The 25076-nt window shown below is 39.3% G+C and overlaps 2 protein-coding genes across 3 annotated transcripts in view; both read left to right on the forward strand.

Moving 5' to 3' along the window:
- CD2AP (CD2 associated protein) overlaps positions 1 to 9523 on the forward strand; it is an 86445-nt gene extending 76922 nt beyond the window's left edge. For both annotated transcript variants that reach the window (XM_075497790.1, XM_075497791.1), the window contains 5 exons: positions 2680 to 2795; positions 3582 to 3668; positions 4362 to 4546; positions 5938 to 6001; positions 7189 to 9523. In XM_075497790.1, coding sequence (XP_075353905.1) covers positions 2680 to 2795; positions 3582 to 3668; positions 4362 to 4546; positions 5938 to 6001; positions 7189 to 7230 — 494 coding nt within the window. In that variant the 3' untranslated portion in view covers positions 7231 to 9523. The remainder of the gene's footprint in view (positions 1 to 2679; positions 2796 to 3581; positions 3669 to 4361; positions 4547 to 5937; positions 6002 to 7188) is intronic.
- A 6436-nt stretch (positions 9524 to 15959) lies between these two features.
- ADGRF4 (adhesion G protein-coupled receptor F4) lies at positions 15960 to 22734 on the forward strand. The gene is made up of 8 exons (XM_075497148.1): positions 15960 to 16037; positions 16991 to 17027; positions 17172 to 17332; positions 17922 to 18212; positions 19034 to 20398; positions 21125 to 21166; positions 21271 to 21330; positions 22684 to 22734. The coding sequence occupies exons 1-8, from the start codon at positions 15960 to 15962 to the stop codon at positions 22732 to 22734; spliced, it is 2085 nt and encodes a 694-aa protein (XP_075353263.1).
- Positions 22735 to 25076: the final 2342 nt, after the last annotated feature.

Consider the following 25076-nt stretch of genomic DNA (forward strand, 5'->3'; position numbering starts at 1 on the left):
TTCAGCTTTGCTTTCTTTTTGTGAAGGCTTTTTAAGACAAACTGGTATGAATACACTTGAAGCATTCACAAATCTTAAAAGCTCTAACCTAATTGTATCTGTTAAAGCTCCTAGCAGTTCTGTAATGTATGGCTCCATGTTAAGCTTGCAGAAAAGATGTTTCTAGTAGTCTGTCCTAAGTTACTGCTTAAATTAGCTCATCTTTTCTAGAAAGAAACGTGCTCTTGCTCAGCTTTAAAATACTTTTTTGACTCAGATTATCCCCAGATGTATTGTACTGCTCATTTGGCACTATGATGGGATTCCTTTTAATGATTACTCACAGGCTGTCTGTAATAAAGTTGTTTTGATAAATCACTTTGATCGAAATGGTTGTAAATTGTGAATTTTCAGTGCGTTTCACCAGTATCTCTAATGGTTTCAGTGGGGCCAAGCTTTCTCCTAAGATAATTAGGAATGCTGTTTAAAAAGAAAAACAAACAAACCCCCTGAACCCACAACAGAACAAACAAACAAAAACACCACCCCCAAAAACACAAACCCAAATCCCCACCAGCCTGTGTTTAATTTCTTCCCTATACAAAAGCAACAAAATGGAAAGCTAAAAAGGAAAATGCAAGTACAGTCAGAATTCCCTCTGACTGTAATGTGCTGGTAATATTTTAATGCTGAACAATTGTCTCAGGTGTAACAATCTCCCTTTAGAAGCTCTTAAAAACAGGGAAAAAAAAAACCCTGGCTTTAGTGTCATCCCACCATCTGTATTTAAATCATATACAATTCCAGGCTGTAGCAGTCTTCATCTTCAAGCCTTGTCAAATACTGTGGGTTTTTTCAGAAGTATACATTCTTAATACATTCTTAATATACCTGATGTTTACTCTGTTCATGGAGACAGGGCTGGCCTTACAATCATAATAGCAACTCAATTTACAATTCTTATTTAAATTTACTGCCAAATGATTTGTCACTTCTGCAGAATGATGAAAGGAGGATTGTTTAAAGGCAAAAATTACTGAGATGCAGGAAAGGGTGTATGTATTTTTTTCCTGCCTTCTTGTTACCCTTTTAATAATACCTAATTAATGTAAATCCTGATTTACATTTTGGCATGGGTTAGTGCTCTGGGATTACTGATGACCGAGTAAAGAACATGAAGATATATGCCTTGGTCACTGTTGCTTGACTTCTAATAAGTTAAATGTCTTATTGGCACAGACTACAACAGAAATACCTTCATAGCTATTTATTCCTCCCTCATCCTCTTTTCCGCCAGCCGCTTGCCATTCATCACTCTTCTGTTTCTTCCTTCTTTGTTTTTCTTCCCTGCTTTTTTTAAATTGCAAATATAATTACATGTTTACAAAAGACTGTTTTTACGTTCTCCTTAATAAAATTTAAAAACAGCACAAATGATTGGTAACAGATAGTGTTATAAAAGCTTGCATTTCAACAAGGCAATAGATGATGAAGTAGATATGTTCAAGGATGTCCGAACGATGTGAATATTTTAAGGACTTCAAGGATAGTAATGCAGTGTACATTAAAATCAGTTAAAACATTCAATGGAAAACTTAGTTCCTACAGGTAAAAAACCCCAACATCCCTCTTCCCTCCCCCCTGAACCCCCCCCCCCCCCCCCCCAAAACCCCAACCAAACAAAAAATCAAACCTTGAATGTTACTTTTGGTGCCCATAGTAAATGCTGTGTGGCATTTATTTTAGTTAAACATTTAGAGTGTCTAGAATAAGTCTTAACAAATTTGTGTTGTAAAAACGTATATAATAGCCATAATCTTATGTTGATGCTTAAATAAAGAACCTATTTCATTGTACATCTGTTGGCAGGTAAGTATTATTATTATTTTTGTGGAGAAACGGTTAAGAAGTCAAGTTGTTAACTAGGTGGACTACTTATGTTATTAGATTAGATATGTTCTGTTCTTCCTATTAATAGTTTTTTTCTGAAGGTTGTCTCTTCTCCTAGGATGTAAACAATTTCTACTGATCTAAGAGTTTACCTAGAGCTATGAGCATAAAGAGACTAATAAGCAGAGAGATCTATATGATTTAATAAAGTATGAGAATGGAGTTTTGAAATGTTTTATTACAGGCTTTATGAAGTCGTGTATTTTCTTTAGACCAAGTACTGCATAGGAAAAAACTACCCTGCACTGAAATATTTGCAGTTAATCTCTTGTTAACTTACTGTGGACATGTACTTTACCATGTTGCTTTTATTTTTGTCTTAGTCACAAAACTTGGACTTTCAGCCTTTTCATACAAGTTTAGTGACAAGAAAATATGCTCTCTTAAATAGTTGAATATGGCACCTCTCAAAAAAACAATCATGAATATATTTTTCTCCAGATACTTGTTAGGTCTGTTTTATGCTGCCATGTTACTACAGCACTTCTTCTGTTGAGAACTTGGATTTAAATGCTAGTTGAATTAACTCTTAATTTTTTTTCAAGAGGGAAAATGTGGTTTCCCAGATATGCCAAAGTCATGTGGTTGTTTCATATGGTTCGTGTTGTATATGCTGAAAATCTTTGAAACAAAAAGAATTCTGGTTGGTTTTTTTTGTTTGTTTGTTTGTTTTTTTTAAGTAAAAAGTGATAAAGAATGCAGCAAAACCTTCTGGTATTGATGGTGGTCTGTGTTTTCGTCTTTTTCTAGGTCTGTTAAGCTTTGATGATGTAATAGCTACCTCAAATAATCTATCACACCCTACTGCAAACCGACCCAAGATGCCTGGTAGGAGGCCGCCTGCACGTTTCAATAGGAGTAGTCCTGTGAGTATATTTGATGTGTTTTCCTAGTAGTGAACTAAGAACTAACTTCCCAGGAGAGAGGGTTGAACTGGGAAACAGTCTTATGAGCCATTTACCTGAGAGCGAAATGCAAAATGCCATAGAAGTTCAGTTCCTATAGACTTTGTCTACAGGAACATCCATTCCCAGGAGCGAAGCGTATATAAGAGAAACAACATGACTGCGTTGCAGCTGGAGTCTTTTCTGTTCTGTGGGGTATTACTGCAGTAAGTACTCGGGTCTTCTAGCATCACTGATGAGGAAATAGGTGGTGTGCGTACACACGACTCTGAAAGGGTCTTTAGTGCCTTACAAGCCTAACAGTATATAATCTTTGGCCACAGCAAATTTGTAATTTAATGTTGCTGTAATGTGGGACTTGTGATCTCATGTGCTAAGACATGAGATTGTCCGACCATGAGAACCAGGTGGTGTAGAATCCTTGAAATCAGATTATATCGTCAGATGTTGTATAGTTCAGTCATGCCAGTTACCGTCTACAGTAACTGCCTGTTAATATTTGTGTTTTACGGAAGCACCTACAGGCTCTCAAAAGCATCAAGGACTTGTTAAGTACTGCAGAGATGCTTGAAAATCCTGCCCAAGAGTCCTTTGTTTGATTTAAATTCAGGTGAATGAGTATCACGGGGAAGGAAAGTTCTGACTGGCAGGGAAAGAAAACTACACTAGTCTAGTAATTTAAGTTTGGTTTTTTTTTTTTTTTTTTAAATTCTGAAAACCTTTTTGTTTTTGTGACTGGTTTACCAGGCAAGTCAAGACATGAGTCTAGAAAAAAATTTGAAGGTGCAGAAAGAAGAAGAAAGTGCCAAACCAAAGCCAGTTGAAACAAAAAAGGTATGATACCAAGGACCTAGAGGAGTGCCAGGCAGCTAGGTGTTCTGTTCATCTTGCTCGTATTTCCAGTCTAGATTGGTGCAACCATCTAAATGCAAATGATTGTATGTAAATGCAAGTAAGCCATGTCATTTAGTATAAAGTTCATAGTAGAAATTTTAGGATAAAGTTCATTTATATTTTAGTATAAAGTGCATCAGTTCTGATGAGAACTATTGTATCAGGTAGCATGAAACTATGGTGGTATTTCCCACGTAAGCTTCATGCCTGCTCGGCCTTTAGTCTCCCGACAGACAGAACAACTGAGCAGCTCAGAAGGGTGCACAAAAGATTGTTTATAATGAACCAATGGGCTCCATTAAATCACAGTTTTTTGTTTGTTTTTGTTTTGTTTTGCTTTTGTTAAAGTGTAGAGAACTGCAGTGTGAGTACTTTTTTTCAGTACATAGAGGAACCTCAGGGAAATGCTTAATAAAGAGCTGTATAAAATAACTGTTATATACTACAGTAGTCCATTTGACTGTTATATACTACAGCAGTCCATTTGAACTGGACATTGTTTTTTACCTTTTGGATAGAAAATTAAGGAAATCTGTGCACATCTAGCTCCCATACCAGTACAACCGGTATGCTGTAAGTGGTCAGTTCATAAAGATTTAATTTCTTAGCTTTCTACTGATTTATTTTTTTCAGCCATCTGCGTTCAGTCCACCAATTCCATCTTCATCTCAGAGACCAAGTTCTGTTATACTCAACTTTTTTCCTGAAGACATCCAACTTAAAGGAGAAAGGGATGATGAAAAAATTTCTGTGGAAGAGCTCAGGACTCAGATTAATGATTTGATGGGTTTAGTAGACGCACTGAAGAAAGAACATGGGTAAATATTTTCCTTCTCAATCAGCAAAAGGATATATAGACATCTTTCAAATGTCTTTAATGCCAAAATTCTTAAAAATAAAAAGCTATTCTATATTAATATAAATTCATAACTTCTTTCTTTGGAAGTTGATCCACCTAGATAGCTTAAATACGTACAAATTTGATGTCAGAGTATTTTTTGGAATCTGTACACATTTTTTCCTTCCTACTTTGTACTCCTGCATTCATGACAGCTTTTTGAAAATATTTCTTAAACAGTTAGTACTTTCACGGTAAAGAAAAGTAGATAATTTTTGTGGTATTTAACATAAGTATATGTGCTGGCCTTGTGTAACACTGCGCACAAGTAATTGCAGTATTGACATGACTGGTAGTAGGGAGAGGTATTACTGAGCTTTTCAAATTGGTGATCATGGTGGCCCCATCATCTGTGTGCATGTGGGTAAGGTTGTGTTTGGAGAATGATGTAGAAGAAAAATGTAATTGGTGTTTGAGTAAACATAGTAAAGAGTAACCTGCGGGAAATTTATCTTTTTCTGGTTTTAGTTTTACATCACAGACATCCATTTTGGTCCTATCTAAATGGTGACTAGGGCTAACCAAACCGGCTTTTAGAGTGACCTTGAGATGTTGTAAAGCATCAGCATCATTTGGTCTCCAAAGCAAACTAGTAAATTATGAGTTCTGAAGATTAATGAACTAGTTCTTCAGCGACTGGATGATAATTCTTAGCACTTTCTTGTCTGAAAGTTATGAAATATTAGGAAATTCTGTATTAGGAAATTTTACTTCACTGAAAGGGTTATCAAGCATTGGAACAGGCTGCCCAGGGAAATGGTTGAGTCGCCATCCCTGGAGGTATTTAAAGGACGTTTGGATGAGGTGCTTAGGGACATGGTGTAGTGGTGGTCTTGGCAGTGTTAGGTTTACGGTTGGACTTGATGATCTTAGAGGTCTTTTCCAACCTATACGATTCTGTGATTCTGTGAAATAAAACATGTTTTAGGAACTTTCTATTCTAAAGAATTTCTGTTCTCTATGTAGAAGTTGCCAGGTTGTTTTGATTTAAATTCAACTCTCCAAGTAAAATAACAGTACAATTTTTTAAGTAGCCTACTTAAAATTGTGATTTTAAGTTAGGGATAAGTGCATAGTGACCGGTAAGAAGTGTTGAGAGTTGGTGGAAACTTGTGGTCCACCAGATTTGAGTACCAGTTCACTAGTGGGCATGTACCTATATGTAAGTTTTATTTATAAGGTGTAGCATCAGACACTTGTTATGTGAATTCCTCTTGTGAAATTTAAACAAGGCCTGTGCTTTTTGTTCTCAGTAATGTGAAATTTTTTTTCCCTTCTAACTTGTATTTCTGATATCTTAACTACTATTAGGAGAGAACTGGAAAAACTAAAGAAGGATTTGGAAGAAGAGAAGCTGTTGCGAAGTAATCTGGAGGTAATATCGGCAATTTGAGGGGGATAAAGTTTAGAAGTATGTAGGCAGTGTTCTGGAATTTGATGCCACAGGAAAGTCTTAATGAACCTGCGTGACTGTTTTTTTTTTTTTTTTTTAATTTTATTTTTTATTGCTGTGTTACTGTGTGGTTGAATGAATGCCTCATGAGGCAGTTGGATACTATATAGTATATAGAAGATTCACAGTTCATCTTACTTTGGCTTTCTTTATCTGGAAAATTATTTTTAACAATATGCGTGAGTGTTGGGATGTGAGTTCAGTTTAGTGTTGCTAGATTCTGCTCTTTGCTAGAAGTATGTCCAACTGGACATGTTCCAAGAGAGAAGATGAATACTTTGCTTTTGTAAGACTTGAAGGACAAATTTATTTTATGTAATCAGAAGAAAAACAGGGCAAAAGTAAACTTTCCTAAATTTTTGATCAACTGTTTAAATATTAAGTGGATAATTTGCCGAAAGAACAGAATGCATCTGAAAAATTTCCTTATGAATGAACGCCACTCCTTTCACTTTATTGATGAAGGCTACCTGCATTACAATATGGTGCCATTAAGTAGTTAATAGGATGAGTTTAATGTAGAAAATTATTTCAGTCTGGTACAAAAGGGCATTTTACTTGTGAAATAGTACTTCTCACTGACTACAAAGCTACTTTTGAAACTTGAGAAGAACTTCTGGTGAGTCCTCTTTTTAATGCGTCTCTAAAACAATCAATGAAGTTGCCTTATATATGCACTGGGGATGAAGAGGAGGTAACTTCCTTTTATCCTCTAAATCCATTTGAAGAAATACAAATTAATCATGGCATGGTATGTTGCATGAAGGCTGCTTTAGGAAGTTAGTCTGAGGTTAGTCAGCATTACGTGGGGACATGTCAAATGATTGCACAACCCAGCTTTGACTGCTTTATTCAGAGTGAATTTCTCCAATATGATGTACCAGAACTATAGGCAAATTTTTAATGGTTTTAAATTCTTCTTTGTTTAGCAAGATAGTAATATAAAATCAGCTGTAAATATTGAGCTGTCAAATGCTTCTGTGTTATGATTTATTTACTTCAGTGTCTTTGAAATATAAAGGTTATAATTTTGACGAAAGCTCTGAAGACTTTAGATTATTGCTACTCTAATACTGACTCTCTGTCTTTTCAAAATATCCATTTTCCAGCTTGAAATAGAAAAATTGAAGAAAACAGTGATGTCTACATGAGACAGCTATGGACTCAATGTTTTTAGCTCGCCAGAATTCAAAACTGAACACAACGAGAACTGACTCTTATTTCAAAATAATGGATGCTGGTGTTCTACAGTCTTAAAGGAAAAAATATAGTAAAAAAAGGAATATAGTCTTTTATTCAGAGAGATAAGAAAACAAAAAAGAATAAAGGTGTAATTTTTTTGCCAATATAAAAGAGGCCTTATTTCTTACTGTGCTGGAATTGCAGACCTTATTTTTTGGTTTGCTTGAAAATACTACTGAATCTGTATAGAAAGGAGAGGGAATTCTTAATAGATTTTTATTGAATACCTGTAGCTTAATTTTTAAAGAGATCTATACTATAAATAGGGTGATCTATCTTTACAACTAATCTGTAAAATAGTCTATTGGGAGGGATGGAATAGCTGTATCGTAATTGTAGTCACTACTTTTCCCCTACATGCAAAAGGGAATATATGATATTTGTATAATTTTGGCAGTCTTTACCCAGGGTTATGCTGTTGTGCCTGTCTGCAGTGAGAATATTAATAATATGCTGTTTATAAGTTGAGTAATGAGATAGGAATTTGTTAATGCAATGAAGCAGGTGAAACTCCTATGCATTGTAGTAAGAATGAACGATCTAATCTGTGTAGTGTAGCAGAACATGTTGTCACTTGCACTATTGGATTAAAAAGGGATTTAGGACTGAATCATGAAGTTATGACAAAATTAACTTTTAAAACCACAAAATGCAAGAAATACAGAAACAAGACTAGAATACAGTCTTAACTCAACCTGTTGTGCCTAAAATATTACAGCATGAAAAAGTAAACCTTAAGTCACAATGTCTGTGCTTCTGTGTATCTAAACTGAAGTCATCCATCTTTTTAGTGGTTAAATACGCATCTTGATCTGTTTTTACAGTAGTCAGGTTTTGTTTATAATATGTCACCAAATAAATCCCTTTGGAACTTTGATACTCTCAAAAGGTCTCAATATTTATCTATTTATACCATAAACTTTATCAGTATATTGTGTACCTCTAAACTTAATAACGTCTTTGTATTTTAATGAGTGATTGGAACAGTTGCTTTGACGGCATTGTGCTGGTTTCCAAGGCGGTGTCTTTCACATTTTATGGAAAACAGTTGAAATCTCATGGATTGCCATTATCTTTAACCCCTGAGTTCAACACAGTGCACCAGAATAATATACAAATAATATGCAGAGTGAGGGGAGACAGTGATGTTTATTGCTGGGTTCATTTGATTAAAGAATTCAAAAACATACAGCTTTAGAAACCCAGTCAAATGCTTTTCTTCTGTTTAGTAATCACCTTATCTCCTTTTGGTCTACTAGAATTTAAATGACAAAAGCATGCCACTTAGTTTGTCAACTTCACCAGTAAGAGAAGTAATTAAGTTTCTATTCATGGGAATAGACGTAAATATAGCAATTATTTAGTATGTCACTTGAGCAAGTGACATGGAAGTGTTACTTCTTGAGGGTACACTTTTTCCACAGTTGATGCATCGTAAAATACAAACATCAAAAAGTCAATTGGAGGATGTCTGTCAGTTGCTGATTTAAATTGTTCATAAAATTTTATTAATATACTATGCAAGTATTAGGTAATATTTGCTAGTCACATTGCTAATAAGCTGATTCAATATCAATGCTTTTAACTTTTCATTTGTGATGCATCTAGGCAATTAAGACTTGAGCCAGATCTTTATATTGAGGAATAACGTGCAGCAGTAATGCTTCTCGTCAGACACTAAACTCTTACTTAGAATTCATACTTCTAAGTCAGGTGATGAAAAGCAAGAATTGAGCCTAATGGAATAGCCAATTTTGTTATACAAGCTCTTCACTGTGATTAGAGCATGAAACAAATCTTGGAATGGATCGCTCTACAGAAATTGTGTCTGCATGTAAACTTGCAGCAGACGAACAGAACAAGACAATCAGTTAAAACCACAAAGGAACGGTGTTCATTATTTAATGGCCTTTGTTCGCTATAGCAATAAATGACCCAAGTGCAATGACTTGATTTAATACCCCCCCCCCCCCCCCCCTTTAAAAGTCGCTGCTATGAGTATTTTTAGCCATAAGGTTGCCCTGATATGTGTCTGTCTTGTCTTCAGCTAGTGTTACGTCCTAGAGCGGAGGGGGAGAGGGTGACGGTTTTGAAGACATTCCACAGTACAAGTTCCTAAAAGCAGTATGCTTCACTGACTTGTTTACCGGTGCTGTAAAATGATGCATGCTATCCAAACTCAGCAAATAAAATAAGTTTAAAAACCTGTGAAATGTCTGCTCAGTTCTGTTCAGGAATGTTTTGTATGCCATTAAATTCTTTGCAGGAGGAGTTCAGGGGGTGGGAGCGAAGTGTGTTATTATTTATGTAGTGCCCCTTTGAGGCTTTCAGATTTTAATTTACTCACTGGGATGCTCTGGTTCCTGACCGTCAGGATGGCTTAGGATCCAAACAGTTGGAAAGCTTACTGTTTTTCTTTGCAAGTGTAACTGAGAATCTTAACTTCTCAGTATCTCTCTATTCCTTTTTTTTTTCCTGTTGGTCCATATTGAACTGACCTGATGTCCATCTTCAGAGCCTTTTTTTTTTAAGATCCCTATTGCCACTCAGTAACATGGATAAATGCATGTTTGAATCACTTCTTAAATATATAGTGAAGAACTGAAGACTGAGAGTATGGCATGTTTAAAAAGGATATGGATGAGGGAAAAGGTAAATGAAGAACAGAACAACAGAAGGGCATTTTTAAACTGCCAGGTCTTTATTCAATCTTCATAACATTCTCTAAAAACTTTTTGTTTGCATACAAGGTACAGTTTAAAAAAATAAATTACAGGTCTTTTTATTTATTTACTTAAACAATCACTATGAAGATAACATTTTTCATTAATGTTGCTTCAGGGGAAAGAAGTTTCTGATGCAAACCTGTAATATATTGCAAGGTTTGACTTTGAGTTATGTAGCAAAGTATCTGTTGAACTTTTAAATAAATACAAGGTATTTATTAAAGTCATAAATTAGCAGAAGTCTGTTAACTCTTTCCAAAGGAAATGGTAAAAACAGCTTTTCACAGCTGCCTTACTTTTGGCTGCTATTAAAGTTCTCTGAGATGTTCCTGATTGCTGACTGTTTGCTTTCTCAGAGCGATGTCAAAGCAACTGCTCATATATCTTGGGTAATTGGATTTTGCAAGAGCTGAAAAGACAAACCACTCCCTTTTGGGTGCCTAGGCACATACCTCCCAGCTTGAAGAATGCAAACAGCCTTGACCAGCTTGTGAAGCGTGAGACTGATGCGGCTGGTTCAGGGTTTGGAGCACCCTCCTTGCTTGTTGGAAGTCACGGTTTGAATATCTTGAAGCCCCAGGAAGCGCAGATCGCACCTCTGCCTTCTGGGAGAAGCATATGCACGTGTCTGTGTTGAAGCATGCCAGCTTTTGCGTCCTTCAGAGGACTATTGCTTAGGGTGAGGAGGTGTTTGAGAATTGAGGGGTGTTCAGTCTTGCCATCATAGCAGAGGCTCGGGGTGTGTGTGTGTGTGTGTAGAAGCACAGCTCCAAGTGCCTAAGGGAAAAAGTCTTCTAAAACAGGTGTCCATAGCCTGACATGATCTGGTCTTTGGCCCTTTTCTGACTTAAAAAGTTGCTAAGGTGCTACTTTTTAATTCATCTCTACCCAGTACTGTATCAAGAGCAAGTCATTTAACCTTCCCAGGTGGGTTGTGTTGACTATGTCTAATTGTGCTTGGCTTAATTCCTACTTGATACCAATGTGAGATGCAAGGCTGGCTCTATCAATACAGAACAGTAAATAATGCCTACCTTTAGACTGAAACTGGAGACCTACCTTGTGGCTGAGGACAGACTGAAGTTGTGGTAGCAGACAAAATGACATTACTTCAGGAAACCCTGTAAGCTCATGAGAAACACATTCCAGGACTGTAGAAAAAATTAGTGACCAAAGTTCTTCCAAAGCAGGCCTGTGAGTAGAAAGAACATTAGGAATTGCTCGTCTGTTACAATAAACTACTTGCTGTAAATTACTGGCTTGGAAATCCTCAGAAAAGGAGGAATGGAGTTGAGCCGATATTAAGAGACCCAACACTGAACATGGCACAAGATCAGAGAACTCTCACCCCTTACCATGGGTGCAGCCTGTAAAGAAGGTATTATTGCTCATTGAGCTTTTTAGCTGCACAAGATACTGTCAGGAGTGTAATTTTTGATTTATGAAGGGTAATGCATTAACTTGGCCAGGTTTTGATCCTGAATTTTGTTTTGGTCTTTAGAGTCTAGAAGATCGGTTAAATACAGAAGAGCAGAAGATACCTCCTCCACCAGGAGGAAGGGTACAAACCACACAGGCGTGATTCATCTGTGTGGACTCCTGGCAAAGGTGGCAATGTGGCAGTTTTGTGGGTGTGTTTGTAACCTGTTTTGTCATTTTGTGGTGCAATACCTTTATTGTCATCTGCAGGTTCCTCAATGTTAATCCAGTGGGGCAAGAAAAGAAGTAGGCTGATGCCCAAGGCTATTTCTTCATGGGGAAGCTCTAAATGAATCGGAGCACCCAAGCAATGCTGGGTAAGAGCGTTAAGAGTGAGACTGGGGCACGATGGCAGCAGAAGAATGGTTAGTCGCTCGCCTGTGATATCTTGAGGATCTCTGGCTGTGTGAATTTTGCTTATAGTAGAACTCAGACTTCTGGAAACGGTGAGTACTATCACAAAGCAACATTTTTCTAGACGAGCGTCTGTGAAATTGGTTCATTCATAATCTAAAATGCGCCTAACTGCTTAGGCTGTGTTTGCTTTGCACTTGTTTCCTCAGTTTTATAGTCTCCTTACATCTGTGGAAATAATCAGGCATCTTAATTATCCTCTCATCTTTTTGCTCATAGTTTTGTAATTGGTCTCTAATCACAGTGTTGTCATTTTTAAGAAAATCTGAAATTTTCTTATAGCTAAAGTTACTGTAAAGATCACTCTCCTCTCAGAACTTACTTTCCTTAAATTCACATTTTCCAGGTGTGATCCCTTTAAAAATACAGCTAATACCATTCTGTATAATTAAGAGCTTTAATTTTTATCCTTGGATGGTCATATTGAAGACTCTTACGGCTTCTGATGCAGCCTTTATAACTTAACAGGTAGCAGTGGCAAGTGATCACATGGTGGTTTATGAACTGTTTGGGTTTTAAGCTAGCCATGTAGCCATTCAAGCTCTAAAAATAATATAAATTAGGTTCTGTAACAAGGGATTTAATATTTTTTTAAAATGTTACATACGTACAGTGCAAGACTGCAGTGAGTGTTTGAGGTAATATCTTTGTCTATCTAATTATGCCAAGCCCAGTGTAAATTTTTCTTTTTTTTGTAAAATATATGCTTGTAATTTCTGTGCGGGATACCTTTCCCCATAAACTTAACTATAGTTTGTCTTCTGCAGTAGTGGAGAGGGGAAAGCTGTAACCCCACGGTGATGGAGAACCCTTTGGCCAGAGGCCGTGGGTCCACCAGCCTGGGGGTGTAGTTGCCACCGTTGTCGCTGCTTGGGCTGAGCCCTGCGGTAGCTGCAACCGTGTGGGGCCAGACTCCCTTGCAGTGCATCCTGCCAGAAATTAAAAGCAGGAAAGTGCTTGGGGTAGAGGAAGGAGGGATGGTTTTGTAGGATTTTACAAAACACATTGATTTTTAAACCAACAGAAGTCGCAGAGTAAGTAAGGCTATGATACATTAACCGACATATGGATTACTTTTTAAATATGTGATCAGTTTACCTTTTTCTACTGTTTTAAGAGGTTCTTTCCTCTCTTGTAACCACTATCTAGCCACTCCCTCCTCACTCTTTCCCTCTTGTTGGGGGCTTTGCCTCCCCTGGGGTGCTGTGACCGAATTAAATGAGCTGGAGAAGGAGGATCAGCAGCAGGCGACAACCTCCTGAGTTGGGTGGGAGATACCCGAGGGTATGAAGTGTCCTCTTTCTACAAAGTCCCTTCCACATGAGAGGTGTTTGACAACTCATCTGCTTGTGTGCCTGTGCCCTGATGGAGCAGAAGCCTCTGGAAGAGAGGAGTAACACGTTTATAGCTCCTTAAAAAAGGAGGCAAAGTTAATAGCCTAGTGCTCCTGCATTTGTCCTTCAGATGTGAATGAATCCTAGCAAGGATGGGTGCATGGAAGGGCAAGATGTTCTTCACCCTGGGGATGATTTTCAAAAAGTGTTAAGTTTCTAATTGTGGTGTCTTGGATTAACAGCTCAGTTGCACTTTATGGACCTTTCTCCAAAAAAAAAGTGCATTGCCCGAGTTTGGACCAGGAGATCACTGTCTGATACCCTGCATTCACACTGCGTGTTCTGATTAATGGCAGTAGATAGTTTATGATTAGATATATAGCAACCTCTATCAAAAGTGCTGTAATTGGATATTTTGGAGGAAGAGGAATAGCTGTATATGCTTTCACAAGACCCTATGTCAGTATATCCATGTTTTTTCCCTAAAGTGACAGTGACTAGCAGCCGCATTGCTTGTTTTGCTCTAAGTTTCTATTGCTGCATAGTAGTTATCTTGGCACGTTCTTGCAGTGGTGAGACCGGGTGGTTTCCATGATGAGTCAAGCAATGCAACTGAGCGAGATCAGTGTTTTGCTGGTAACGTGGGCCAGTATCTCGGTGAGCCTTAGACACCTGGAGCTGTCCCAGATTTCTACCTCACTTAAAGTAACAGCCCTAGGTGGAGTTACATCAGTGATTAAATACAAAATGAATGTGAATTAATTAATGATGAAACATGATGAGCTCAAGGATTCCCAGCTGTGAAATGGAATTAGGGCTATGAGCATACAATAAACGTTTAATGACTGCAGAAATTGGAAAAGAATTCAATACAACCCTTTGCCTCAAACCTGTAGGTGTTCCCAGCCACCTCCCATTCTTTGGCGATATTGATCCAAGTCTTTTGGTTCACTTCTCCTTACCATTTTATTTCCTTACAAGAGCTAATGTTTGCTAGCTTTAAACCCAGAAAATGCTTTTACTAATACCAGTTGAATTCAAGAGGCTGGCACTAGGTTGTCCTTTAGAGCTAGCTTAGAAATTCAGTGCATTAATTTAGCTCTTCCTTTTATGATCTTTTCATAATTAAGTAATGAACCTGCGGACTTCAGAATACAGTAAGGCGAACAAATGTCACAGATGAAAGGGGCAGCCAGCTGTTTGTCTGTCTGATGCCATCAGATGATCATAGAATCACAGAATGCTTTGGGTTGGAAGGGACCTTTACAGGTCATCCAGTCCAACCCCCCTGCAAGAGCAGGGACATCTTCAACTAGATCAGGTTGCTCAGAGCCCCGTCCAGCCTGACCTTGAATGCTTCCAGGGATGGGGCATCTGCCACCTCTCTGGGCAACCTGTGCCAGTGCTTCACCACCCTCATTGTAAAAAATATCTTTCTTAAATCCAGTCTAAATCTGCCCTCCCTTAGCTTAAAACCATTGCTCCTTGTCCTGTCACAACAGGCCTTGCTAAAAAGTCTGTCCCCGTCTTTCCTGTAGGCCCCCTTTAAGTACTGGAAGGCTGCTACGAGGTCTCGCAGCCTTCTCTTCTCCAAGCTGAACAACCCCAGCTCTCAGCCTGTCCTCGTAGGAGAAATGATGAGAGCTTGGAGTTTCTTGGATAGAAAAAGACACCTCTGCTCTGTCAGTGCAGGACTCTTTCTGTTTCAGCATCCTCTGTGCTGATCAGTACGTGGCGGGGAAATTTGAGTGGCTTCTATCAAAGCACGGTGATTTGATGAGCCTTCTCATGTGTGCATCTTCTGAAATCCAGCCATCATCCTGCTTTGTCACCTTGCATTTGTTACCTGTTTTAGTGTTTTAGCTCACTGTTTTTATGGATTTCATTTTTTTTAGTGCATGGCTTAATCTACTTATACATCCAGTGATAGAAGGTCAGTGTCTCAATTCTGTTGAATCCACAGCAGCTCTTGTTTTTGCCTTGGACATGTATGGCATCTAATAATCAGATTTGACGTAACACATTATTTTTCCTTCATTCCCTTTACTGGATTATTTTCCTCCAGCAAATATGCCTGTAGCAAGTTGCATCCCAGGATATTAAGCTTTTACCAAGGACTATGGGAAGCTTCATGGAGGGGCAGAGGCCTGAATCCTTCTGCAAAGCAAACAACACTTCAGTCTGGTCCTTGTTTCTCAGATTTTGATATCCGAGCCCTGAGGGCCCGAGTTTCCTACCTGACATGGCAGGTCTCATCAGGAACTGCCTGAGGAGAGAGAGTAGCAGCGTTGAACCCAGCGGAGACCAGGCTGTCTTAAATCACTTCAGAAGAGACCCACAGGCTGAACTGCTTTAATAAGCTCTCCACCTCACAGTTTACAGTAAATTATTAATGCAGTAACTTCCAGTGTTGGACTGATTTTTGTGTGTGTGTGTTTTGTTGTTTTGTTTTGGGTTTTGTTGGTTGGTTTTTTTTTTTTTAAGGTTCACAAATCGTTCTTGGTAAAAAAGTTAATAAATGATAAATGTCTGAAAATCACCTTCCAGGCCCAGTAAGGACAGTCTTAGTGATGGGTTTAGCTGCTCTCTTACTAGCAACCGAACTGTGTTCAAAAGTGGAAACAGAGATGTCTAAACTTCTTTAACGTATCCTTCTTCCAGGAGGAAGGCAGTGAATGTGTGGCGATGGATGTGAGGGTAGCCCACTGCCTGCTCCTTTGGGCTGTGCACTTCTTCCCAGCCGTGCCGCGCACTGCTCTCGGGGTAAGTTTTACTAGACCAGGTTGCTCAAATCCCCATCCTACCTGACCTTGAACGCTTCCAGGGATGGGGCATCCACAACTTCTCTGGGCCAACCTGTGCCAGTGTCTCACCACCCTCATCGTAAAGAATTTCATCCTTGTCTGATCTTACTCTGCCTTCTTTCAGTATAAACCCATTGCCTCTTGTCCTGTCACTACAGGAGAAAATACTTTGAAATATTCAATATGTTCAACAGGCCAAGCAACCTCCAGCACAACTCTTGGAGTGTTAGAAATCTGCTATTCAGCCTGCTCTACCCAGCAATAACAGTGCGATTTCCAAGGCATCGCGTAGCTGAGCTTTGCTTTCAGACTGACGGGGTTTGGCGGGTTGTAGATGATAGACCATTTGACCAAGCAGTGATGGAAGCTGTTCTGGATTGCACCTGGCTGTACGACATGCAGTCCCAGCAAGTGGTCCTGCCTGCAGGAGCCCGGTACGCCTGCCTCAGGGTCGCTTCCCAATCGGGAGAAGAACAAAGTGGCTGTTGGTATTTGTGCAGCTACAGCTTTATCTTACAGTAAAAGTCATATAGACCACATAGTTTCACCAACAAGTCACATATTCTCATCAACGTGAGAAATACTGGAGAACTTTAAGCCTAATACAGGCTTTTTGACTGAGGAACAACTGCTGGAGGCAGGTGTGATCCTGTCCACTAGCTCAGTATGTCACTTCAGTAGAAGGGTGCAACTGAAGGCTTAACGTAGAGAGACAAAGTGTTAGTGGACAGTTGTGAAGTGGTCTGTATGAGCAAGGGGCCATGAGCTCTACATTTGGGACCTTGAAAAGACTTCTGGACCTCAAGAGGACTATTTTCCCTTGAAATCACCTTTCTGGTTTGTGCCAAGGAGTCATCTTTTACTTATTTGTTTTAACATTCAGCCTACATTCAACTTTTCCTTATTTTTCAGGTTCTCAGTAAGGAATCAAAGACTGGTAATCAGCAAGGTACAGTGAATAGCTACATGTCTTTTTAATTCTTTGTGAAATGTTATCAGTTATCAGTACTTTTTGCCCCTGATACTCACCTCATGGACCATGGTGTGCTGTCTCTTACACCTTATAACAATATCTGCTTGACTTTTTTTCCAGATGGGTGTATAAATCTCATTCCCTGCAAAGATAGCGAAGCTATTTGTATTCAGCCTTGTTCTCCCTCCTTCCGTGGAGAGACAAGCTTTGTCTGCAAAGACAGAAAATGGCAAATGTTCACAGACGCCTGTGCAAGCCTGGATGTTCAGTCCCTTTTTCAGGTGAGGTAACTGTTATGCATCTACTTTGGCCTATACTCATGATTTCTTGCAAAGACACCCCCTTGCTCCATACCTTTTAAATATAGAGCAAAGGGAAGAAGATGGGATCCTAAAACACAGAGTACTTGGATAACAGGCTTTGACTTCATCTTAAATCAAGTGATGGGAAATGAATTTGGGAAATTCCTATGTGGAAACGTAACTCAGAAATGAAATTGCTTTGTTCACTTGGCTGATGTTCTTCACATGGATCTAAACCAAGACAATGATGCACTAGAATGAACCTTAAAAAAGGGCAATGCAAATATCCATAATAATCAGATGATTCATGGTAAATTCTCCCCCAACTACAAAATAAAGGACCTTGTTGAAGTCACTTCAAGAATAAGGCACTGTATGTAGTTCTGGCCCTTCCTTCATGTGTGTAGTACAAGCAAGACATTCTTCTCAGGTGAGCTGTGGTCCTGGGCTTCAGGCCATCTGGCACATTCATTGCACACCCCAGCACTATACCTCTTGCCTGGTTGTAGCTGTCACTTCATTGTCATTCTGTTCATTAATTTTCTCAAATTTATTTTCCTCCCTCCAGAGGATTTCTAAACGTGAACTCGTTCCAAGCTCTGGAGGACATGTTAGTGTTGCTGGAGGACACCTTCCTTTTGTAGGGGAAGGAAGGCCAGCGCATGGGAAGCCTGGAGATGGAGCAAAACATTTTGGTGCTGATGACCGTGGGAATAGTAACTGCCGAGCTGATTTTTCATGTATCGTCCCAGACATCCTGTCTTCACCAGCCATTCCAGGAAACATTGCTGATATAGTGGATTTGCTAAAGAAGATTTCCCTGCTGTTATCAGAGAATGTCAATAGAGGAAAAATGCAGGTATTTACTTTTATGGGCTTCAAGAGGTGTTTCTGAGCTTACCAGAGCTTTCATACAGTGTTTTGTCCTTATAGCCACTATCCAATGAAGTGGTGGCTGCAAATCACATGGAGATCACCTGGGAAGAGTTTCAAGAGGGCCATGTTTTATTGTCAGAGAAAGTAATCTCTCCGTGTGTGGTAAAATCCTCTGTTTCATCCGGGAGTGGAATTTGCTTTCTTTAAAAGCAAAAGTTTGCAGGAACTGCTGTTGTAGACATGGGAGAGCAGTACAAGGAAGAATTAATTTTTAAAGTATGACGCCGTAGAGAAGGCAGCCATGGAGATGCTGACCCACAGCTGTGTTGTCATGTGTTGCACAATGGAAACTGAAATATTTCCCTGATGAACTCAGAAATCAGAGAGGTGGGCGAAGAAATGTAGGGAGGGAGATGTAAAGCAGACCTGCATAGCAGGTCAGCGTCTGGGATAGAACTTAGGTGTCCTGATTTTTGCTTTATACTTGCTTCTCCAAGCACCTTTTGAGCTATGATATGAAGAGGCTAGGACAATTCTGTTAGTGACTGATGCCAATGAGATGTTTGGGTTTGACTGGGATGGATCGTGGGAACCTGTTCATTGTCAAAGAAGAATATTCCCTTTATAGAAATCACTCTTGAATTAAATGAGGCTTTCTCTCTGCCAGTGGAATAAGAGTTGGTTTCTTTTAGTAAAAGATATTGATTTAATATAATAATTATATTTTATAAATATTTTATATTTTATAAATTGTATAAATAATTTAAGATTTGATATAACTCTTTTTTTCCTTGTTTGTTTCAGAGTTACAGCAAGATAGCAAACCATATTCTGAACAGCTCCATCATTTCCAACTGGGCTTTTGTAAGGGACAGAAATGCCAGTTCGGTATTACTGGACTCGGTGAATTTATTTGCTGGGAATCTTCTTCTAAGGAATGAGTCGGAAAGTATACAGGAACACTTCATCTCTACAAAAGGCTACAGCATACATAAAAATACTTCAGGGAAGAGCTTTGATTTTTCTATGGAGTTCAATAACACAGGCAATATCACTGGGCACGTGGTCATTCCAGAAGAAGAGCTTTTGAAGTTACCCAGGACTTCCAAAGCCATCAGCATTGCATTTCCAACGCTTGGAGCCATTATAGAAACCAGCCGGTTGGACCCTGGTTTTGTGAACGGAATGGTGTTATCGGTGTCTCTGCCAGAAGAGCTCCAGCATATCTTTCTCACCTTCGAAAAGATGAATAAACTGGAGAACGTCAAGGCTCATTGTGTTGGGTGGCACTCTACTGAAAGGAGATGGGATAACAGGGCATGCACAGTGAAGTCCGACAACATCAGCAGTGTTGTTTGCGTCTGCAAGCATCACCGTCAGACATTCAAATCCTTCTCCATTTTGATGTCTCCCACCATGCTGCGAAATGCAGCGTTGGATTACATTACACGTGTAGGGTTAGGCCTTTCCATTTTCAGCTTGGTTCTCTGCCTTATCATCGAGACTGTTGTCTGGCATCACGTTACAAAAACTGAAATAACCTACATGCGCCATTTTTGTTTGGTCAACATTGCTACATCGCTTCTCATTGCTGATGTTTTGTTCATCTTAGCGGCTATTGTGCACAATACAGTCCTAAACTACCAGTTGTGTGTAGCAGCCACTTTTTTCCTTCACTTTTTCTATCTTGCCTTGTTTTTTTGGATGTTTACCCTGGGCCTCTTGATTCTATATGGATTATTATTAATTTTTTTTAAGATAACAAGATCTGTATTCATAGCTACAGCATTCTCTATTGGATATGGATGTCCCTTGGTGATATCTATCCTCACTGTTGCTATTACTGAACCAAAAAATGGGTATTTAAGGAGTGGAGCCTGCTGGCTCAATTGGTGTAAAACGAAAGCGCTTCTGGCCTTTGTCGTACCCGCTCTGAGCATCATCGTTGTGAACGTGGTGGTGGTGGTGGTGGTTGTGGTGAAGACTGGGAGATCCTCTATTGGAGATGGCTGCAAGTCACAAGATTTGAGCAACATGATCCGAATTAGCAAAAACGTGGCGCTTCTGACACCTCTTCTGGGTGTCACCTGGGGGTTTGGATTAGCAACGATTGTCGACAGTCACTCTCTGGCATTCCATGTTACGTTTGCGCTACTGAACGCCTTCCAGGTAAGGTCTGCGAGACGGGGAATAGTGTGCCCTCAGACTCTGAGCCTGGGAAAAGGCAGCAGATCAAACAGAGGCTGGCAGCATGCATTGTGTGTGAAAAACAGGACCTAAGCTTTCCTTTCGACTCAACTATTTTACACGGTGCACGCACTAGGTATCCTGCGTTGACATAGTAAATGCAGATGGGTAATGGAACAAACTAGTTGGTGTAAAGTGTGATGAAGAATTAAGATGATGAATTTATGTTAAACATAAAATACACTGGTTAATGTCCAGTAACTGCAAAGATGTCTCATCCTTATCAATTAACAAATACACAGAAAATTCTCGCTTGCCATTGAAGATGGTTTTGTTTAACTCATCAGTATAAGCATTCGATGTTATCTTACATACTGTTGTATACCCAGTCTGCCTTAGCTCTTCTTGGCTAATACTGCTACTGAGTGGGTTGAGAAAGTCCTGGTATGTAACCCATCAGCCCAGTTCATAATCAGAATTAGCACGGGTTATACATCCATTCTTGACATTCCCAGAGAGCTTGTGTAACCTGGGTGGATAAACTCATTTTGCGCATTGCCGTTATCTGAGTCATAAGTGATGAGATCGATTACACTACTAAAAACATTATTTTATCTATCCTTAAGGAAATAGTATCTAGATGCATTTTCTTAAATGTGCTTCATGTGCTTATGCTGTTTTTTTTTAACTGGTTTCATAATTTTTTAGGGATTCTTCATCCTGTTGTTTGGGACACTTCTGGACAGAAAGGTACTTGGGTCACTTCAGCATTTATTCTGGATTATATGAACATTTTCTACAGTCTGAGAAACTGCTCCCTTTATTCATTTATTTATTTATTTTTAAATCTACAGACAAGAGAAGCCTTAAGGATGAACTACCTTTCATCAAAGCAGAAGTGTAGTCTAGCAAAGGTAAAGCTTCCCCTTCCCCCCTCCCCCGGCTTAATTTACTGGCTTACACACCACCTTATTTGTACATGGAAAGAATGGAACCACCCACTAAATCTTGCCTAGTTTAACATTTTTCTAAGGCAAGTGCTTGCTGAAGGAAATACAGGTATCTTGAAAGTATGTTGAGGATATTAAGCTTCTAAATATTAGAAGTGGCAATCCATAGATTTTTTTGACCGCTACATAACCTCCTGCTGTTGTTACAAAACTAAAAATGGTATTTTAATCTAATCTCTTCACCTGTAGATATCAAAGCCCTCTGGACAGAGAATGCCTATGACTTTTTTCCCCATCTGTAAAATAGATTTACTTTAAGGTTACTGACTAAGTAAGGAACAGAATTAGGAGTCCAAAATCCCATTGTAATGACCTGTTTGCCGCCTTCACAAAAATACGGATCTATGATAGCAGGGCTGTTCTAGGATGTCGGAGGATTGTTTTGCTTCCAGCTGAAGGTCAGCTCAGGATGGAAACCACTCGGAGCCCAGCCAGTACGTTCGGTGCTAATCAATGTTGTGTACTCATAAGATCCTGAATTTTTTTAAATACCAGGGCAATTAATTAAAGGGAAGTATTTAATCATGGAGGAAACAACTGTATTTCTGCAGCTTCCTAGGAAAATGTTGACAGAATTGATGTGTTGACATCACTGAGTTAGCGTTTCCTACCTCTGCTGTAAAACTTTTGTCTGTTGTTAGATTTCTTTTGGTACCAAGGCTTTAATGGTTTCACGCTGTATTTATAAAAGAGAATCCCCTGTAGCTGTCTCACAAGAATCGTCTGCAGTGCTCCTGCTATCTGCTGAAAGAAACTGTCAGTTCAGTTTGGACTTCTGAAAAATTAAGTTATTTCCTTGCTTTTCTCTAGTTATTTATTAATCAGTCCCGATTCTAGTATTGAAAGCTGCAGAGTGTCTTTTTAGTGACAATGTGTCCAAACGTACTTGGTTTATGAGGAAAAAATAGAGGGTTTAAAGAAATTATACCTCCTTTCTGCTATTAGCATTGCCTGGTGTGCTTTGGGTCATTTGGTGCAAGAGAGGCTGCGCGGTTGTGCAACTTCTGATTCCTCTGCATCCTTCCTCTCCAATTCAGTCTTCAGTTGCATCCAGCTTTGCTGTCGTGTGCTAAGTTTAAATGCAGTGCAGAAGGTCCTCTCTTAAAACAAAATAAAACCCCCAAACAAACAAAAAGACCAACCTCCAAACCTCTGCTAAAATTAATTATTTGCTACCTAACAGAGGAAGAAGAGAATGGAATTGCTTGAGACTGTTCCAAAGTTAATAAACTGAGATTACAATTCCTGCTTTTACAGATCCAGGATCCAAGTAACAGTGAAGATGTGAAACCTCTTCTCAGGCTTTAGGTCAGGATTGAAATTTGAAAGTTAAAATTCTCTCAAGTCACCACGAACACAATGCTCTGGAAATGAGAGATGGAAATATCACTAATCCCATGACTCAGCAACATGTACTGAAAGTATTAAGTGATCTCACTGGGCAAAACTTGATGTGGAAACCATGGCTGCATGTGCCTAAGAACTTGGGTTGATGTTGTCACTCACCTGGGTGGAAGAGACCATGTGTAGGTGTTTACTATTGCATAACGGAGAGGGGGGTAATGTTAGTCATCCACTTTTGTAAACTTGGGTGTAGATATGGAGCTCAGCTCATGAGAGCTGGAAAAGTTTGTCACACCTGAAATGACTGTTAAAAAAAAAAAAAAAACCAAACCCAAAAAATCAAAACAAAAAAACCCCCTTGTTTCAGAGAGCTTCAGAATGGGACTGTGTATCTGGGGTTTTAATGGTGAGTATGCAAAACATAGAAGGGTTATGCAGACTCTTGCTTCAGATCTAGTTTCTCCAGACCCGTAAGAGCCTTTCTTCTGGGTCAGATTGACCATCTTGTGGCGTTTCTCGCAGGACTGTGCGGTACCTCCTGTTTGAAATGGAACCTCCACCTACATGGACGATATATCTAATCTGACCTGCTGATTTCTTTACTCCTAGTCGTAGCAGAGGACAGTTGTCTTCAGTGGATCTGACCAGTGAGAGGAAAAGGAGCACTTCTTACACAGAAATCCTGGTTTGAGATGAGCCGAAGTGGCTGAGCAGCTCAGAGCATGGACAGCATTTCACGTTACAAGTGCTCCAAGTGTCTTGGAGCACGACCATGGGAAGCATCGTGAAAACCAGAAGAGAAAAGGCCCTGAACCTGCTGTCAGGAGGAGGAAACCATCAGTGTTGCTGCAACCCTTGGAGGAAACACGCTGATACATAAAGGTTTTTTCTTACCTTTGCGAAAACTGCTGTGAGGAGAGTTTGTCCTCGTTTGCCATTTCAGTGCTTCAATTTCTTTTATTTTTTTTTTTTTCCATATCAGTGCAATAAGGAACTGTACAGCATGGGGGACTATTCTAAAATTATTTAATTTTTTAATGTGATGTACAAATATTGAGCATTATCTAGCTGGTTTTGCCTGTCCTTGGTCACGAGTGATTCTGTTAGGTGACACCCTCTTCATCATTTCCATCTGTCCTCCCAGATTGATGGAAAATGTAACTCTGTTTCTGCATTACAGCTGTTCTCTCCACCTCAATATTTGTTCTCTCCATCTCAGTACTTGTGTGTCAGAGGAATTTGTACAAAGCCCTTTTTTGGTCTGTCAGGACAAAATTTTCTTTTTTTTTTTTTTTCCAGTCCTGTAAGACAATGACAGAGATAAACAAGAAAGAGGACTCTGCAAATAATTTGTTTCCCTCTTTAGATGTGGGAAAGCAAGCTTTGAATATGCTTCAGAGTTGAATCAAGTGGACGGAGATTTCCCATGTCCTGTGCAATGTGCTAACAAGGGAAATGTTATGTCCATGTGAGATGGTGTATCTGGCTTCATTAGAAAATCAGTCCTTGGTCTGAGAAACCCTTTCTAATGAAAGCTTTGATAGAAACATTTTTGTCTCTTGTCAGGACAAATCGATGCTTTCAAATGGAAATAAAGTTGAAATTTTTGTCATTGTTTCTAATAAGTAATCCTTATCTACTTTTTTTGGGAGAGGAGGATAAATGCCCTTTAATATTAGCTGGTATTACTCAAGTCAGAAATCACTCATCCCCCTGTGGCTTCACATACATTTGAAATATAGAAGATATAATCAAAATAATATTGTTTTATGTCATCAGTTAATATTTTTTTTTATGTCATCCCCCTCTTCAGTAAAGAGAAATACCCTGGCAGATGAACTGTGGGACGTGGGGTATATGTGATACATACTATGGAAAAACCCACAGCCAGATGTCTCGGGGGGAGAAGCTGGGGCTGCGGAGGCAGTGAGCTGGAGGGCAGAGCTCTGGCCTGGGCCATGAGACAGTTCTTCTTGTCTCCAAGACTCTGTTGCTTTTTCGTGTTTTCCTCTCCTATTTTCTCTCTGCATAGACTGTAGCCTTGTTTTAAGAGACTATCCCTGCTCCTTTCATACTGCGGATTTGCATGTTGGAGAGCGTTTGATCAAGTGGAGATAAAATTGGGCTTACATGCTGCTGTAACATAAATTTTAAAAGACCATTACCCCAAAGTCTGCTTCTTAGTGTCAAGCAACATCTTCTGTGCTCTACCTTCTTTCTCTCCTTGAAGCGCTTAGAGGGGTTTTTCTTTCCTTCCCTTCCCCGCCCACCCCCTTAATAAGTCTTGTATCTTGGAGTTGTCTCTG

The sequence above is a fragment of the Mycteria americana genome, chromosome 3 (genome assembly GCF_035582795.1).
Source record: "Mycteria americana isolate JAX WOST 10 ecotype Jacksonville Zoo and Gardens chromosome 3, USCA_MyAme_1.0, whole genome shotgun sequence".
In the NCBI taxonomy this organism is placed as follows: Eukaryota; Metazoa; Chordata; class Aves; order Ciconiiformes; family Ciconiidae; genus Mycteria; species Mycteria americana.

Coding starts and splice junctions, on each gene's coding strand:
- ADGRF4 (XM_075497148.1), top strand. CDS start 15,960: ATGGATGTGAGGGTAGCCCACTGCCTGCTCCTTTGGGCTGTGCACTTC. Junction 18,213..19,033: donor TCAATAGAGGAAAAATGCAG/GTATTTACTTTT, acceptor TGTTTGTTTCAG/AGTTACAGCAAGATAGCAAA. Junction 20,399..21,124: donor CGCTACTGAACGCCTTCCAG/GTAAGGTCTGCG, acceptor ATAATTTTTTAG/GGATTCTTCATCCTGTTGTT.